At 37.5% G+C, this 15,525-nt stretch overlaps 3 protein-coding genes and 1 long non-coding RNA gene across 8 annotated transcripts; 2 read left to right on the top strand and 2 right to left on the bottom strand.

Moving 5' to 3' along the window:
* Positions 1 to 564: 564 nt before the first annotated feature.
* LOC107385690 (zinc finger protein Eos) lies at positions 565 to 4,514 on the top strand. 5 transcript variants are annotated; one of them, XM_070549250.1, is made up of 9 exons: positions 565 to 676; positions 1,628 to 1,682; positions 1,774 to 1,878; positions 2,020 to 2,274; positions 2,445 to 2,612; positions 2,700 to 2,849; positions 3,107 to 3,238; positions 3,432 to 3,575; positions 3,970 to 4,514. In XM_070549250.1, exons 2-9 carry the CDS (start codon positions 1,646 to 1,648, stop codon positions 4,350 to 4,352), a joined length of 1,374 nt encoding a protein of 457 aa, XP_070405351.1. In that variant the 5' UTR covers positions 565 to 676; positions 1,628 to 1,645; the 3' UTR covers positions 4,353 to 4,514. The 5 variants fall into 5 exon arrangements, with proteins under 5 accessions (XP_070405351.1, XP_015815246.3, XP_015815244.3 ...); XM_015959760.3 differs by having other exon boundaries at positions 3,648 to 4,323; XM_015959758.3 differs by having other exon boundaries at positions 3,432 to 4,323.
* Positions 4,515 to 7,759: 3,245 nt separating this feature from the next.
* LOC107385691 (small ribosomal subunit protein eS26) lies at positions 7,760 to 9,938 on the bottom strand. The gene is made up of 4 exons (XM_015959762.3): positions 9,813 to 9,938; positions 8,614 to 8,791; positions 8,020 to 8,150; positions 7,760 to 7,852 (listed from the first exon to the last, which is right to left on the bottom strand). The coding sequence occupies exons 1-4, from the start codon at positions 9,894 to 9,896 to the stop codon at positions 7,817 to 7,819; spliced, it is 429 nt and encodes a 142-aa protein (XP_015815248.3). The 5' UTR covers positions 9,897 to 9,938; the 3' UTR covers positions 7,760 to 7,816.
* A 1,091-nt stretch (positions 9,939 to 11,029) lies between these two features.
* LOC107385693 (uncharacterized) lies at positions 11,030 to 13,692 on the top strand. Its single transcript, XR_011520210.1, has 3 exons — positions 11,030 to 11,539; positions 12,868 to 12,935; positions 13,329 to 13,692. It is a non-coding gene; the product is annotated as an uncharacterized lncRNA (long non-coding RNA).
* fkbp11 (FKBP prolyl isomerase 11) lies at positions 12,631 to 14,514 on the bottom strand. Its single transcript, XM_070549865.1, has 6 exons — positions 14,291 to 14,514; positions 14,155 to 14,217; positions 13,482 to 13,569; positions 13,336 to 13,369; positions 13,188 to 13,258; positions 12,631 to 13,023 (listed from the first exon to the last, which is right to left on the bottom strand). The coding sequence occupies exons 1-6, from the start codon at positions 14,390 to 14,392 to the stop codon at positions 12,815 to 12,817; spliced, it is 567 nt and encodes a 188-aa protein (XP_070405966.1). The 5' UTR covers positions 14,393 to 14,514; the 3' UTR covers positions 12,631 to 12,814.
* Between the last annotated feature and the right edge of the window lie 1,011 nt (positions 14,515 to 15,525).

Genomic DNA, 15,525 nt, shown 5'->3' with positions numbered 1-15,525 from the left:
GACTCGTGTACATTTTGTAATTCAGCTTTTGAGACAATTCCACACCTGTTCTATGAATGTGTATTTGTTAACAATTTTTGGTATGAGACAGAACGTTTAATTTCACTATGTCTTGAGAAGAATATTAAATTACATTTACGAGATATAATTTTCCTTTGGCCACAAATAAAAAAGATCTTTTTAAATCATATGCTTCATTTTTAATCAGATAATTTTGTTTGGGAAATTTTATATTCATAAATCTAAGTGGTCCAACACAAACCCCAATGTCAACATATTTAGGACTGAGTTAAGAATCTATTTTGACACTTTAAAAGGTATGACTTGTCCGAAAGCTATAAGAACTCTAAGTTATGTTGATGCCTTTATTTCGAAAGGAATCTTTTAAATACCCCCTTTCTTCTTTTTTGTTTTTCTTTTGTCTTTTTTCTTATATGTATTAATTACATAACTCTGTCAAAGAAATGTGTACTTATGTCAAATATGTATTCTAACTTGCTATGGTCCTTGTAATGATGTTGAAATAAATATAAAATCAGCTCATGTGCTTTATTTCCGGGCCAGACCGGAAAATAAAAGCTAAAACTTCCGGGGGCTGTTGCTGTTACAAATGGGCAGATGAAAATTCAGATTAACGTCGATAAAACTGACTTGGAAAGGGAAGGTGATGCATTAGGTACTGGAAAACCCAACGCTATTAGAAGGATTCGGTATTGTTGTCTGTCTCTGACGTGTTTTAGCAGGTTAAGCAGTTGCTGACTAGCCTTAGCGTTTGGGGTAGCGTTGGCTGCCATAGCAACCGCTACAGAAACATTAGGCTAACTGTTATGTTAGCTTGAACCATGACGTCGATTAGACTTGAATATATAGTTTAACGATACACAGCTACTTAATGTCACAAGCCAATACCATCTCCTTGCGCCGTTGCTCATATTACTTTGTCGCAAATTAGTTTCTGCGTTCATATCAAGTCGTCGATGATACCAGACTGTTGTATTGTTGTGGTACAGAGTTTAGCTAACTTGTTAATTTTCATTACATGGTCAGTAAGCTAACGTTAGCCACCAAGGCCGTAGACTGAAGTTAAGCCAATCGCCACCGATATGTAAACGATGTCAGCATTATCTTAATGTGTGTTTCAAACGGTATCGTACTAAATTAGCAGAACTTTAAGTCAATTTTGTGATGTTATTAAACGGATTGCTAATATTGCAAATCAGTGACGGAGTCTTGCCTAACTTAGCTGCTACTGATCTAATTGCTGATGTAATTAATTAACCTACTTAAACTAATCTACGGCGCATAGTAGTTAGCATTGGGAGCTAACGTTACGAGGTTTTGTTCAAAATGTACGAGCATTCTTTGCTAGTACCAATTTAAATGTTTTGCTGGTAATTGTATAGTACGGCATTGTTCCAGGCTTTTATTTTGACAATTGAAAGTGTCTAATTAAAATTTACTTTAAATTGTATTTAATTATTTAACCTACAGTCATCCACGTTTATCATTTTTCACGTGAAATCTCACCTACCTGCAAGTCTCCCATGTTTTTTTTTTTTTTTTGATAAATGGAGAACTTGGATGTAATTATCTTCAATTCCTGCAGTTGATGTAAATGTTCTTTCAGGATTAATCTTGAACTAGCATGGATGGCGACTGTAATGGCCGATCCTACATGTCAGGTAAAGGTGTATTCAATAGCAGATTAACACATTTGTAAGGTTGACTGGTTCAAATGTGAGATTCTGCTTCTTGTCACCTTTGTGGTTTCAGGTAGTGGGGAATCGTCGCTGGAAAGAGAGTTTTCAGGAGCCCTTGGTGGTGTGACAGTGAGCACCCCAAATAGTAAGGAGAACTCTCCAAGACGCTCCCTCAGTGGTGAGAAGCATTTTTAGATGGACCCTATAGTTTGTCTCTTGGCTTAAAAGTCACACTAAAATGACAGTATTAAATGTTAATGCATTTGGTTTTGTTAATTTTATTTAAATCAAACCTTACACATCAATATGTTCTTTACAGCCAACTCCGTTAAAGTGGAGTTGTACAGCGATGAAGACTTGGGCCGTGTTCATGACGATGAAAGAACAGAGAGGGTAGAAGATGAAGGTCCAGAGCAGGGATCAGAATCTGATGGAGCCTACAGGGAGTTGACCAATTCTGAAGCAATGCCATCTGCAGCTACCAGACTGCCAAATGGAAAGCTAAAGTGTGACATTTGTGGAATGATCTGCATTGGACCTAATGTTCTCATGGTGCACAAACGCAGTCATACAGGTGAATAATTTAAGGGAACAGACACATCTTTGATTTTCATTTAAAAAAAAAATCAAAATTGATCACATCAAACTGCACTCTGAGGAGGAGCCTTTAAAATATCCCATCTGTAATTGATGATACTCATTATTTACTGCAAAGTTTGCTTGAACAATTTGACCTATCCACAGGAGAAAGACCATTTCAGTGCAATCAGTGTGGCGCCTCTTTCACCCAAAAGGGTAACCTGCTCCGCCACATCAAGCTGCACTCAGGGGAGAAGCCTTTCAAATGTCCCTTTTGCAGCTATGCCTGTCGAAGACGAGATGCCCTTACTGGTCATCTACGCACTCATGCAGGTAAGACAAATTGGAACCTGATGAGGATTTGGATTTTCCTTCAGTGTGATCTACAATTATAATAGTTTCTTCCTTCTTTGTCTACAGTGTCTTCTCCAACTATAGGGAAGCCATTTAAATGCAGTTATTGCGGCCGTTGTTACAAGCAACAGAGCACCCTGGAGGAGCATCGTGAACGTTGTCATGGATACCTAAAGAGTCTGGAATCACAACCAATGAACAATGCTCAAAATCTAGGTATACAATAATCTTTTTTTTTTTTATAAAATTAAACCAAATTGGGACACTTTACTATTCAATAGAGGAAAAAAAGCTATTAGCATCAAAGTTAGAAATGCAGTCTACATTCTTAACAAGGTAACGCTCAGATCCTCCTCTAACGGTAACCTGTGGTTCCAAAACGTGGTTTGGATGAGTTTAGAAATTTTGCGGGAGTTGTAAGAGAACCCTTAAAGGGAAAAAAAAGCGTAACAGTTTGTTTGTACTCTGTCCAGGAGAGGAAATGAGAGAACTAGAGTTTGTACCAGACTCTCTTCTGCAACCCTCCTCAGACAGGATTGCATTTATTGATCGGCTCGCCAACAGCATCACCAAACGAAAAAGAGCCACTCCACAAAAATTCATAGGTGAGCATTTAGTCTTACTGTTAGGAACGATAATATGTGTTGCTCTACTTTTTCACACCGATAAGAGGTAAAATGTGACTGTTTAGCTACATTGGCCGATTGTAAGTTTACAATCTGGTTTTTGTATTTTTTTTTTTATGTTTATTGATCTTCTTTCTACGGCATCATAAGATTGTTTATGTCTGTGTTGCAGGGCAGAAGCACATCCGACTCAACCTTGCAGATGAATCATACGACCTGACTTCTGATTTGGATAAAGGTGAGGACATGCAGGCAGGGGACCTTGAAGCTCCACACTTTACTGGCCTTGGAGGAGAATACACAGCAGCTGTGGCAGGTAATAAAAGTGGGGTATCAGACAAACTTATGCCTCTCCACCTTCGCAGCACTCACCATTCTTGTTTGACAGATCTCAAACCGATCCACTGCTCCACTCACACTCCTGTTGCTCTAGGCCCAAGGTTGGATTGTTTGGGAACCGGGGCCAGGCTGGGGGTTGTAGGTGTAGGGGGAAGGGAAGCTGCTGAGGGTCACGAAGACCTAGCCGTGGGTCAAAGTCATGCACCTTCCCCTAGCAATGGGTTTCAGGACTCCACAGACACAGAAAGCATGCTAGATGAGCCATGTAATAGCACAGCTCCGGTTGCCACTTTGCACAGTAACAATGGGCAACAACACCTCATTCACTCCAACAACCACGTCATCAGACCTGCCCCTCATTTCCACCACAGAAGCCGGGACAGACGCAGTCCCAGCCATGCCAAAGAACACGAAGTGTACAGAGAAGATGGAGGACACGTGGCCCTCCTACCTCCTGCTCTTGCTCCGACCTCCAGCTCACCTACAGCACCCTCCTCCACTTCCAGAGAATCCCTCCGGGTTGTGGATGGGGAGGGGCGAGCTGTGCGTTCCTTCCGTTGCGACCACTGCCGTGTGCTTTTTCTGGATCATGTCATGTTTACCATCCACATGGGTTGCCATGGTTTCCGTCAACCCTTTGAGTGTAACATCTGTGGCCATCGCAGTCAGGACCGATATGAATTTTCTTCACACATTGTCCGCGGAGAGCACATCGTTGACTGAGGCGAAAAGCTGGACAGCTGATGTCACTTAGAGCTTGTTGAACTCCAACAAGGACCTGGCTGGGTTTGTTCTGCACAGAGGGACACTGATGCTGAATGTTCCTTTATTTCTTGTGACATTTTAATAACAAATGCTTTTGGGCATTTAAAAGGTAAAAGAATATCTTCACCTACAGATGTGCCTTGCGCCAATATTCAGAGTATTAACATATAAATGTTTAATTTAAAATACGAAAGCTAAAAGTGCAGATCAAACTCAAAACCAGGTCCATGTTACTTAAATGTTTGAACAGGTGTGTGAGTGAGTGAGTGGGGGGGGGGGGGTGTCTACTATTTAGAAATGCACTTTGGTTTAGAAAAGAGGTGAAATGAAGAATCTGTGTGTGTGTGTGTGTGTGTTAGAGGACCTGAGGGACCCCCTTTTTCTGTAAATTGGAAAGATGAAGGCCCTTGTTTGTGTTGATGCCATGTTGTATAGTGTGGGTCTTGTATGACAGCTTTTGTTGCACTGATACCATCCAGGATTCTGTGAATATCTGAAACTATTTTCTAGATGACATTAACGACCTGCATGTCTCGAACAGCGTGAGGACAGGACCTGGTGGGTTGTTCTGCTCTGAAGGAAATCACTGCCAGAGTCTGAGGAGATTATATAAAGAGATTATCTGTAGTTTCCTTTTTCATGAATACGTGGAATTACAACCCAACTCTTAATATGTAAGAAATTTATTTATCCTATATTTAAAACTATGTTTTGTCATTGTATTGTGCCTTTCTTCCCCTTATTTCCCAGACAGGAGCTGCTAACCTTCATGTCTTAAATTGATTTGTGTGTGTGTGTGTGTGTTTTGGGGGTGATTCCTTGGCTTGTAGTTTTATAGTAGCTCGTTACCAGTGGAGTGCAATTTCTGTTCTAAGTTTTAAAGTTCATGAAGTTTTCCCTGTCCAGACTGTTCAGTCACTGATATTATTAATGTTTCATGGCTTTTTTTTTGTTTTGTTCAATTCAGCCGAATGTTTTTGTTTGTCATATTTTGGTTCTAGTCTAACGTTTATTTTTATTATTTAACGTCTGAGCGCTCTAGTTTAAATAGTCTCTTTTTCTCCACACAAAGCAGTTTGATGAATGTGACATTTGTTTTACATTATGTATCGGTTATTAATAGTAGCAAATATCAAGGCTGCACACTTTAATTTTTGTGGCAGTCATCAAATGTTTTCTGTAAATCGGGGAAAATATCTGCTTTAAGCCTTTTGTTTCCCTAAACCTTTGGTGAATAAGAGAATGTGTTCCTATCATCTTTGTAATTCAAGGCTCTAGATAAATGTAGATGGTTGTTAACGTTCCTATTTTGTCTACCAAATTACAGCTTTTCCACGCAGGAGTTCCAAAATATTAATATAGTAGATGAAAAGTATTGAAATTGGCATTTGTTTGGTTCAGTACATCAACAAAGAACATCCTCGCATCTGAGCCAAAGATCCATGTCTGTAACTGTTACGCACTTTCACCGGTATGTCGGCAGAATGAAAATCTCTATATGTATATAAAAATCTTTGTATAGAAAATATTTGATTTTGTTAAATGTTGCTTCATTAAAACGTTTTAATACTGTTATTAAAGCACTTTGGATGTCAGATTCTTAGTATTCATTTTGTTTTTTGAAAATGCGACGTAAGCTTTTCTGCAAGATTAGCTAAAAATGTAATCTCAATGTTGATTTTGCAAGAATTATGGTAATTTTTACAGAAGCCGTAATGTAGTTATACAAGTTCTCAAGTAACACGATCTTAATTGGAAGATTACATTTTCTCACAAGCTGCTTTAATTGAAACGTGACTGTTAAATGGGATGGGTAGTTTTAAGTGTAAGCGCATAAGTCCTACAGTCTAAAGATGGATAGATATTTTATTTGGTCAACAACAACAATTTATCAATTTTAAATAAAAGTAATCAAGCAACCGAAAAAAGGAATAGGTTGAAGCCTAGTGGCTTATAATTAGCCTTTCCTTAACTCCCACAGAGATAATCAAATCCTTAACCAAGAGAAAAAAAAAGTAGGGCATAACATTTAAAGAAAAAGCAATGATAAATCAAGAAATCAAATCAACACAAGGTTAGACATCAAACTAAGTTTCTATAACTTTGGAAGATGCACATTTTTCTTGAAAAATTATAAAGAATAACACATCTTCAGTTCAAGTCCATTCCATAACTTCACTCCCAAAACCGACACACATCTATACTTAGCATTAGTTCTCACTTTAGGTATTTCAAAAATAAAAGACCCCCTCAAATCATATTTTCCGTCTCTTAATTTAAACATACTTAAAATACAAATTGGAACATTCTTTTTCACCATTCTATACATCATTTCTAAAGTTTTAAGATATATGTCCTTAAATTTTAACATAGCTGGTCCTACAAAAATTGGTTTGTGGACTCCCTATATCCATTTTATTTATTATTCTAATAGCTCTTTTTTGCAATTTAAAAATTGAATCCAGATATGTTTTATGTTTTCCCCCAAATTTCCACACAATAACTCGCATAAGGCAAGCAAAGGGAAGTGTACAGTAAATAAAGGCTGCTCTTGTGCAATAAGTTTTATAAAGAATAGAAATACTTAATTTCCGTTTCACATGATCTATGTGAGACTTCCAACAAAGTTTATCATCATTACTCCTAAAAAAGACAAACTTGGTGTTTGAGGTATTACGTATTTAACCTGACAATATAGATCAGTTAACAGGAAAAATACTTCAACTGTCCTGGAGTATTCAACTCCGGTCCTGGAGGGGTGGCATCAAACACGTTTTAGTGGAACTGAAAACCCCGGCTTTAATCAGCGGCCCCAAAAAACTGAATGGTTTAAAAGCAGATTGCTAACATTTTGCCACCACACCATAATTAGAACAGCCTAAACCAGTTTTCACCTGACTGTCAAAAATGGTCATGGTTACCAATAAAATGCAAAGATTTGACAAAATAAACGTTATAGTGTTTTGTTGAAAAGTCCATAAACTTTTCAGTCCAGTTTCTCCAGCACAATTTGCCCACAAACATATTCCCCTGACCACTGGATGGTGATGTGCTTCTGAAGGTGATAGGTGTTGTACCAAAGCCATTTGCTCCTGAACCAACATCTGGTTGTTTTCATCTCAAAACTACTACTAGGTCCACCCGTTCCAAGATTATACTTAAAAACATCCAGGCTTTGTGACGGTCAGTTGCTTTCTAGTTTTGTCAGCTTAAATATCCTTTTTGTTGCCTTGAATGACAAAAGCCATTTTTAAATGTATGATATTACACATTTTAATAAATGACCAATAAAACTACTTTAAGTTCTGTACTGCAAGTCTACGCCAATAAAAAAAAAAACTTGACTAAACTTCTTTCCTTTAATCACAAAAGATTGAAGAGCTTCACACATTAAAGTTGTTGTAAAGATTGTTTATTTTCTTTGTTAGATGTACGGCATGTTCAGATTCTGCTTTACATGGGTTTTGGAGGAGCTCTTGGTGCACCAGCCTGAAAAGAAAAAGAAAGTTCAGATAAATGAGTGAATCAATGACGATGTCTTTTTTTTTTTTTTACTTGGTTTCAGGAGTTTGTGTTTGAACAATTTTCCAAAATATTTATCTGTAAATTTCCACATTAGCCAGTTATTTTTACAACAAATTGTGTATGATACTCACAGTAGGCCTGAATCTTGGTGGTGGGGTGCGATCCTTCCTGGCCTCACAGGAGCGATTCCTCACTACCTTGCTGTGGATAGCACAGCTGACACAGTAGTGCAGCTTCACGTAGAGCTTGGGCAGAACATATGCTGAAAAAGTAAAAAAAATAAATTAAAAAAACTGACTAGAACCAGACTCCAGAATCATCCAAGTTTATGAGAATACATAATACACACACACATATATATATATATATATATATATATATATATATATATATATATATATATACATACATACATATACATACATACATACATACATATATATATATACATACATACATACATACATACATATATATATCACAAATATAATTGTTGTGGACTTTTGAGCCTTAGTGATAAAAAAAAATCTGCGAATCGTCCCTGCTGGTGAGCACCTGTAGCTCTGACTTTTTTACAAGGCAAAATAATACAGCTTTGTTATATTAATTAGTCCCATATAATAATTAAAATTTTGTAAAACTCAAGTTGATTCACACCAAACGTTACTTTGGTGTTGCTTAACAAGGGAGCTGGATTAAAGCGAAAAGGTTCAGAAGATGCTTACAGTCAAAGACGCTGGCCTCTGAGATGTCCCTCACGGCTGCTGCCTCTACAATGTTCCTGATGACAAACTTCTTGATGGCCTTGTCCTTGGGTACACAACGAGCACAGTTGGTGCAGCGAATGGGCTGCACATGCCCGCGGCCTTTCTTGGCACGACCGTTATTCCTCCTCTTCTTGGTCTGCAAAAAGTTGCCATATTAATATTTAAGTAAAACAATTAAGGCTGCTAAATTATGTCCATGATGCAAGATTACATGCAACAAACACCTCTACATTTTTATTATTGTTTATCCTCCTCATTTTATATTTCCCACTCTTAATTTATTTGTCATCATCTTTGAAAATAATTTTTGAATGTGCTACTGCACTAGTGGAGCACCTTGTGTTATCTTGAAATACTCTTCATATTTGTAACAATTATCCAGCACCTTAGAATGGCACCAAATTTGCTCAATCTGTAAATAAAATCCTTGACCATAAAACAAAGTGTAGCATCGGGGAATTAAAACCTACATATCTGAAAGGTTTCAACACTATTTTACAGCACTTCCTGTATAGTTTAACTAGCAATTATCTTAGTATAAGACAAATATGTACTAAATCTTCACTGAAAAAATAAAACGTCTTTCCTTGTTTGCCATGAGACTGCTTCTAACAACTACCATTTAAACGTTCTCAAATGAAATACAGTAGATCTAATGCTATTGTCCACACATTACTGAGAAAGACATCCAATGCACCTTACATAATTTATAACCCAAAAGGTATACTCTCTTAACTCTATATAAAATTATTACGAAGTGAACGAATCTCTGGTTCACTGGTAGTCGTGATAGTTCATTATGAGGTGGTTCCCGCAACATAAGACAAGTTAAATTGTATCTACTCAAGCTACTAGATAAATATCTTAGAATTAACATGCCGTGAGCACAATTCGGTTCATGTAGTTTCAAGACAAATAATGACAGGATCTTTTGCCATCAGACGTAACACATGTACAAAATGATTAGCATGCTAGCTATTAGCATTAGGCCCAAATTCAGATTTCATTCTGTATAAGTTATGTTTGACTTTAATTCTCTAAGATATAAGTTCGCTGTATGATTATAATGTATAAAATGTGTAAACAGCTTCAGCGCAATCGAGTGAAAAACAAGTTTTGTTATTTTTACACTGCCGCCGTCGTTAAAACTCACTCACCATGATGCACGAGAAGCTAGAAAGAGGACCGGAAGAGGGTGCACCGGCACAAAAAAACCCATCCACCCCGCCCTCTGAATACATTTCGTTCCTAAATGCATTTATTTTGAAGAAAATATGTTATTTCTCGTTTGTTTTATTATTTTGGTATTTAGATGAGAATAGATCGACTTTAAGTTAGTCTGAACAGAAAACGAGGATGCACTGAACTTTAAAAGCACTAAAATTAATAAACAAGCATTCGCGGAGGGATATAAAAACAAAAAGAGCACTTCCGGTTGCGTGATTAAACCTAAACGCGTTGCACGATTCCTAAATGAATAAAAATATATTATTTGAAATTCAGCTTTGTGGTCGCTTTTCACCAACACGTTAAAACATTAATTATTTATCTTTTTCTCTGGGCTTTACACTTTCATAAAAATTACGCTAATTAAAAAACGAAGCTCTAGCTCCGAAATACTGTAAACAATTTTGTTCAATGATGCATTTTTCTATCATAGCAAATGATTACATTTGCTTGAAAAGAATTTGATACAACAAAATACCGGTAGTACAATACAATTTTTTCAAGAAATACAGGATTAATGGAACTACTTTTTTTTACCTTTGGCTACAAGTCTATTGTCCATGAATAGACACCTGTTTTATTTTATTTTTATATATTTATTGCATTCATAAGTGGTTTTAAAAATCACGTTTTGACTTTACACTTAAAATAGGTGAATCCTGATTGCTATTAAATAGAAAAACCCAGATAACACTTTTCAAGCATTGCTTTAGACTCACAAATTAATTATACAGTAATTGATTGGTATTAGTTATTAGCTGCTAGCTGACTGAGTTGGAACAGCTATCCCAGGTTTGGGAATTTACCAGCTCAGTTTTTTGCTTTTTACGGCATGTTGTTGCATCTAAACCACATAAGTACTAATTGAGACAGACATTTCCCATTCTTATTGAAATGATTACTTTTACTTAGTTTGACAGGTTTAGATCACATTTACACCTTAAGAAGTGTGAGACGTCTGCCACAGCTGTTCTATAAAATCTGACATTTAAAAATAAAATGCAAGAGCAGTCAATTTGAGTTTCAAATTACAATGTGTCTGTCCAGTAGCGGTTTTAGGCACGGGCAGACAGGGCAGTTGCCCGGGGCGGCATTTTTTCATGACACAAAAGGGGCGCACAAGCGCTGAGTAAAAAAAAAAAAAAAAAAAAAAAAAAAAAGGAAATCTGCGCCGCACCGAGGTTTTCTATTATCTGTCATATGACAGTGTCTGGATTGGAAACAGCAAGTTGGCGCCCCCTGCAGCTGCAGGCGCTCCGTGCACCGTGTGTGTATGAAGAAGAGGAAGGGGAGGGGTGCGGCGGGGGAATTCACCTCTGGGTGGGTCCAAATGAAATGAGCGGGTAGGGGCTGAATCAACTATCAACATGGCTAAAGTCGATCACATCTTGATGTTCTTCCACATTTAATTCATAATATCATAAACACAGGCCTATCATTCTTTCAGGTTTCTCTGAATTGTGTGAAATGGCCGAATAAAAAAAGGAAAAACAAAACGATTTTGTGGTCACCCCCCCATCAAGGTCAAATTGTTTAGTCCTGACTAAAGGAAACTTATTGAGTCAAGAGCCAAACAGAAGAGATGAACATAAAAAGGCTAAAACCAACAGGTGCCCGATTCAGGAATAAAAAAGAAAAAAAGAGGAGAAAAATAAAGGTATGGTCGCTCTCATGATGAATGTTTTCAATTTTTTGAACCAGTTAACTGGGATTTTAACGGTTAAATCCGGTCAACTAGTTGCTAACAGAGCTAATAGGGCTGAAAATATTGAAACGAATATTCAAATGGTTCGAATAAATTCCTTGAATCGTTTTTTATTGATTCAAACTAGGATTTGTTAAATGCTCGCTGCAGCCTGTGGCCTGCCTGAACAACAACAAACACATGTTGATCAAGTTCACATAATAATAAATAAAACAACTCTACAAGCAGAAGAAAACACCCCAGTCACCACTAACTATCCTGTTTATTTATTGCAGATGGCTGCACTGATTATTTTTTACATGATTTGTTCTGTAAAAGTTAGCATTTTTGGTAGTCTACAGTTTTTTTTATGTCAGTTTAAATTACAATTTCAGAGGCAATTGTAAAATATTATGGATCATGAGATCTATTGGAGATCTACCCCAACTTTTGGACTGCTCTGCCAGTCACTGTGGCTCAAGCTGAGAGGAGCTTTTCAAAACTTGATCAAGTCATACCTGAGGTCACCTATGTTTCAGGGGCGGCTCACTAACCTGGCTCTGATTAGTATCAATCACTCAGTAGGGGAGCAGATTTCATATGATGACATTATTGATGACTTTGCATCAAGGTTAGGTTTTAATTTTAGTTTGTGTTTTCTGTTCTAGGTGCAGTGCTGTAGTGATTATCTTTAGTTTGTTATGTGTGAAATATTTTTGCTATTTAGAATATGTATTATATATTATGTGCATATATTCTTAATATTTAGTTAGTTTAGTTGTTTTTGTATATTTGATTCTATATATTTTGATACAGTGTATAATGTATATTGCTTTACATTCTGACAACTTCATAGTAATTAATGTAAATATGTGCAACTTAGAAAAATGAATGTTCAATAGTCGTTCTAATAAAACATGCCTGTTTCTGGAAAACGTGTGTGTTCGTGCAGGTGGGGTGGTGTGGTGGTGGTGGTGGGGGCGGTTGGGGGGGCGCTCAAAGGGGGCCTCGCCCGGGGAGTAATTCCATGTAGAACCGCCACTGTGTCTGTCAGACATAAACAAACTAGAATTATGTAAAACATCATCTAGATACCAAACTGCATTGTCTTTATAAATGTATAAAAATTATTGAATTATATAATGCACTTTCTCACATGAAAACATACAAAAAATTATTCCATTAATAAACAGACATGAAGAACACAACCATTCATGAAGTTTATTTAAAATGTTCTTTTCCATGTTTTCATTTCTTTTTGCTCTTCTTATCTTTGGCCTTCTTCTTCTCTGGCCTCTCAGCCGAGCCCCGTTTGTAGATGTAGACTCCGATCAAGCAGAGCAGACCGGGTAGCAGAGCCAAACACATGGTGGGTAACAAGCTCCTGATCATTTTTTCAAACGGTGTCTTTCGTGACAAGGTTATGACCTCCACCTCAAACTGAAGAGCAGCGTCACCTGAGGAAAGCACGCAATCAGTCTTTACATTATGATCTTAATTATGAGCATTCAAGGTTTTTAATTGTTTTTCATTTCATGAACATATTAGCCATAATATAGAGCACACATATATATATATAGAACATGCCTTAAATCTATCAGTTTGTGTTTGCGCTGACTACCTGGAACTGTGGGAGGGAAACCTCTTTTTCCATATGCAAGATGAGAAGGAATGATGGCTTTGATTTTTTGCCTGTAGAAAAAATAGAATGTTTGTTTTTAATGTAACTATGTCAGTCTAATACAAAGTTATGTTTTCACAGAGCTCACCCTTCACAAACACCAACCAAGCTTTGCTCCAGGCCTGGAAAAAGAAGGCAGTCAATAAGCAGAACTTACAAACCTGACAAGTATAACAACCCAGCTTTACGCAAATAAAAGTCTCTGCAGAATGCTGTTATTACTTGTCAATTTACCAGGAATAACTTGTCTTGCCCCCAGTTCAAGAGAATGAGGATCCCGGGACAGAGATGTATCGATCACCTTTCCATCCATCAGTTTACCCTGTTCAGTACAGCAATAGAGAATGAGAACTAAGGACATTTTACATTTGGAGCCTAAATAATCTTAAATGAATGTATTTTTGTACAGAGGACCAAAAATAAAAATGAATACAAAAAAAACACAGTGTAAGGTTGAAAACGAAGTATTCAAATTTTGTTTATTAAAAAAATCTAAAACAAAAAAATCACTTATATATATATATATATATATATATATATATATATATATATATATATATATATATATATATATATATAAGCTGTTTAAGAAGCTGACATAGTTTATTTGGTTAGACTGATTAATTTTTACAAACTCAAATAATAATCAAGAGAGATTCAGATTTTACAAATATGAAATTAAAGTAAAGCATATATAGACAAACATTGTGCAGTTCGCTGCTGGAACACGTGGAGCTGTAGTAATGCTGACGTGTTGCACCGCCCCAAATTCCCGTGGTAAAACCATAGACTGTAAACACGCACGCACGCACGCACGCACACACACACACACGCACACACACACACACACACACCGACAACAACAACAGCTCACAATAAAAGTCAAAGCTGGAGCTCAGTGACTTACAGTGTAGTGGATTTTCAGTGTGTCTCCAATTTCGGAAATCATGGCACAAGATTCAGGCTGCACCTACAGAAAGAAGGAGTCATCATGTGTCCATTTTCATGTTGTTACTATATAAAATGATGGCGTTGCTCCTCACCAGTGTCTCCACCTGCAGCTCCTCTGCTTCATTCTCCTCCTCAGCCCGAGCAAGTTCGCAGGAGAAAGCTACGAGTAGGAGGAGAAAAACGCGTGTCTTCATTTTCCACTTCTGGGAAAGAGCTGCACCCTCTGGGAAACGTGAGAGCGCGCACCGTCTGCCTGCGTCCAAAATCGCTAAGTATCAGGCAACGCTGATGTGTTATAATGCTGTGAAGATAAGGACTAGCGGTCAGGGGGCGGTGGACCAGCACCTGAGCCTCCCCGCCCTGAAGAGCCCGCCTCAAACCCTGCTCCAGCATCACCCAGGTTGCTACAGTCTTTCTACAGTCTGGCTGCAGTGCGTGTGGAGAGTAAGCAGCGCTTGTTTGCCCATAAATTATCTCAAAATGAAAATAAAAAGAGTCAGCAACAGGGGAAGATGATTTAACAGTCTTTTTCTGTTTTTATTTTGATATTGGTGTGTGTGTGTGTGTGTGTGTGTGTGTGTGTGTGTGTGTGTGTGTGTGTGTGTGTGTGCTCTGTCTTCGCTATCCCCAGTGAGTCCTGGCGGATGGCTGCTTATACTGAGCCAAGATCTAGGGTTCTTCCTGTTAAAAGGGAGTTTTCCTCTCCACTGTCGCTACATGCTTGCTTAGTAAGAGGATTGCTGTTAGGACTCTGATACCAGTCAGTCACTCAATGCAATTTGCTGGGTTCCTTATATTGGACATTTTTTTACTGATTGGCTTAATGAACTGAACTTTATTGGAATGTTTACCATGTGAAGTGCCTTGAGACGACTCTTGTCATAATTTGGCGCTTTATAAATGAACCAAATTGAATAGAATAAAAAATACAATTAAAACCTTATTTGTGCAACAGTTAAACATGATGACTGTGTACTTTCAAAGTGTTAAACCCAGCTGGGTTATTAGTTTGAAATGAACTAGAAGGGGAATTGACGCCCTCCAGTGGCGACAATTTGAACTAAACTTTGTCCTTGGTAAACCATTTAGAAAACACCGCTTGAGCCTCACAACGGTTACCAAAGCTGAGCAGAAATCTTTCCAAAGTTTAAACTTTTTCGGCTAACTCTGTTAAATCAAAGCACAAGAGGGTTACATTTCCTTTTTTCTGTAACAAAGAGATGGTTAAACCTGAATGTCTCAAAGACCAGTGCAACCATTCTCTCCCCCATTAAGCACTTACACAGGTCTTTATTAATTAGTTTTAGAGCCAAGAATAAATTGAATG

Source organism: Nothobranchius furzeri, chromosome 3, assembly GCF_043380555.1.
Source record: "Nothobranchius furzeri strain GRZ-AD chromosome 3, NfurGRZ-RIMD1, whole genome shotgun sequence".
NCBI classification, from domain to species: Eukaryota; Metazoa; Chordata; class Actinopteri; order Cyprinodontiformes; family Nothobranchiidae; genus Nothobranchius; species Nothobranchius furzeri.
The sequence above is the reverse complement of the archived record's forward strand: the minus strand, read 5'-3'. Positions and strand labels throughout refer to the sequence as shown.

Excerpts from the sequence above, each read along its gene's own strand:
- LOC107385690 (XM_015959758.3), top strand. The coding sequence starts at position 1,646 with ATGGATGGCGACTGTAATGGCCGATCCTACATGTCAG. Across the intron at positions 1,879-2,019 it reads TCCAAGACGCTCCCTCAGTG|CCAACTCCGTTAAAGTGGAG; the intron begins GTGAGAAGCATT and ends TGTTCTTTACAG. Across the intron at positions 2,613-2,699 it reads TCATCTACGCACTCATGCAG|TGTCTTCTCCAACTATAGGG; the intron begins GTAAGACAAATT and ends CTTTGTCTACAG.
- fkbp11 (XM_070549865.1), bottom strand. The coding sequence starts at position 14,392 with ATGAAGACACGCGTTTTTCTCCTCCTACTCGTAGCTTTCTCCTGCGAA. Across the intron at positions 13,259-13,335 it reads TTGGTTGGTGTTTGTGAAGG|GCAAAAAATCAAAGCCATCA; the intron begins GTGAGCTCTGTG and ends TTTTTTCTACAG. Across the intron at positions 13,024-13,187 it reads TTTCCCTCCCACAGTTCCAG|GTGACGCTGCTCTTCAGTTT; the intron begins GTAGTCAGCGCA and ends TGCTTTCCTCAG.
- LOC107385691 (XM_015959762.3), bottom strand. The coding sequence starts at position 9,896 with ATGTATTCAGAGGGCGGGGTGGATGGGTTTTTTTGTGCCGGTGCACCC. Across the intron at positions 8,151-8,613 it reads AGAGGCCAGCGTCTTTGACT|CATATGTTCTGCCCAAGCTC; the intron begins GTAAGCATCTTC and ends TTACTTTTTCAG. Across the intron at positions 7,853-8,019 it reads CACCAAGATTCAGGCCTACT|GCTGGTGCACCAAGAGCTCC; the intron begins GTGAGTATCATA and ends TTTTCTTTTCAG.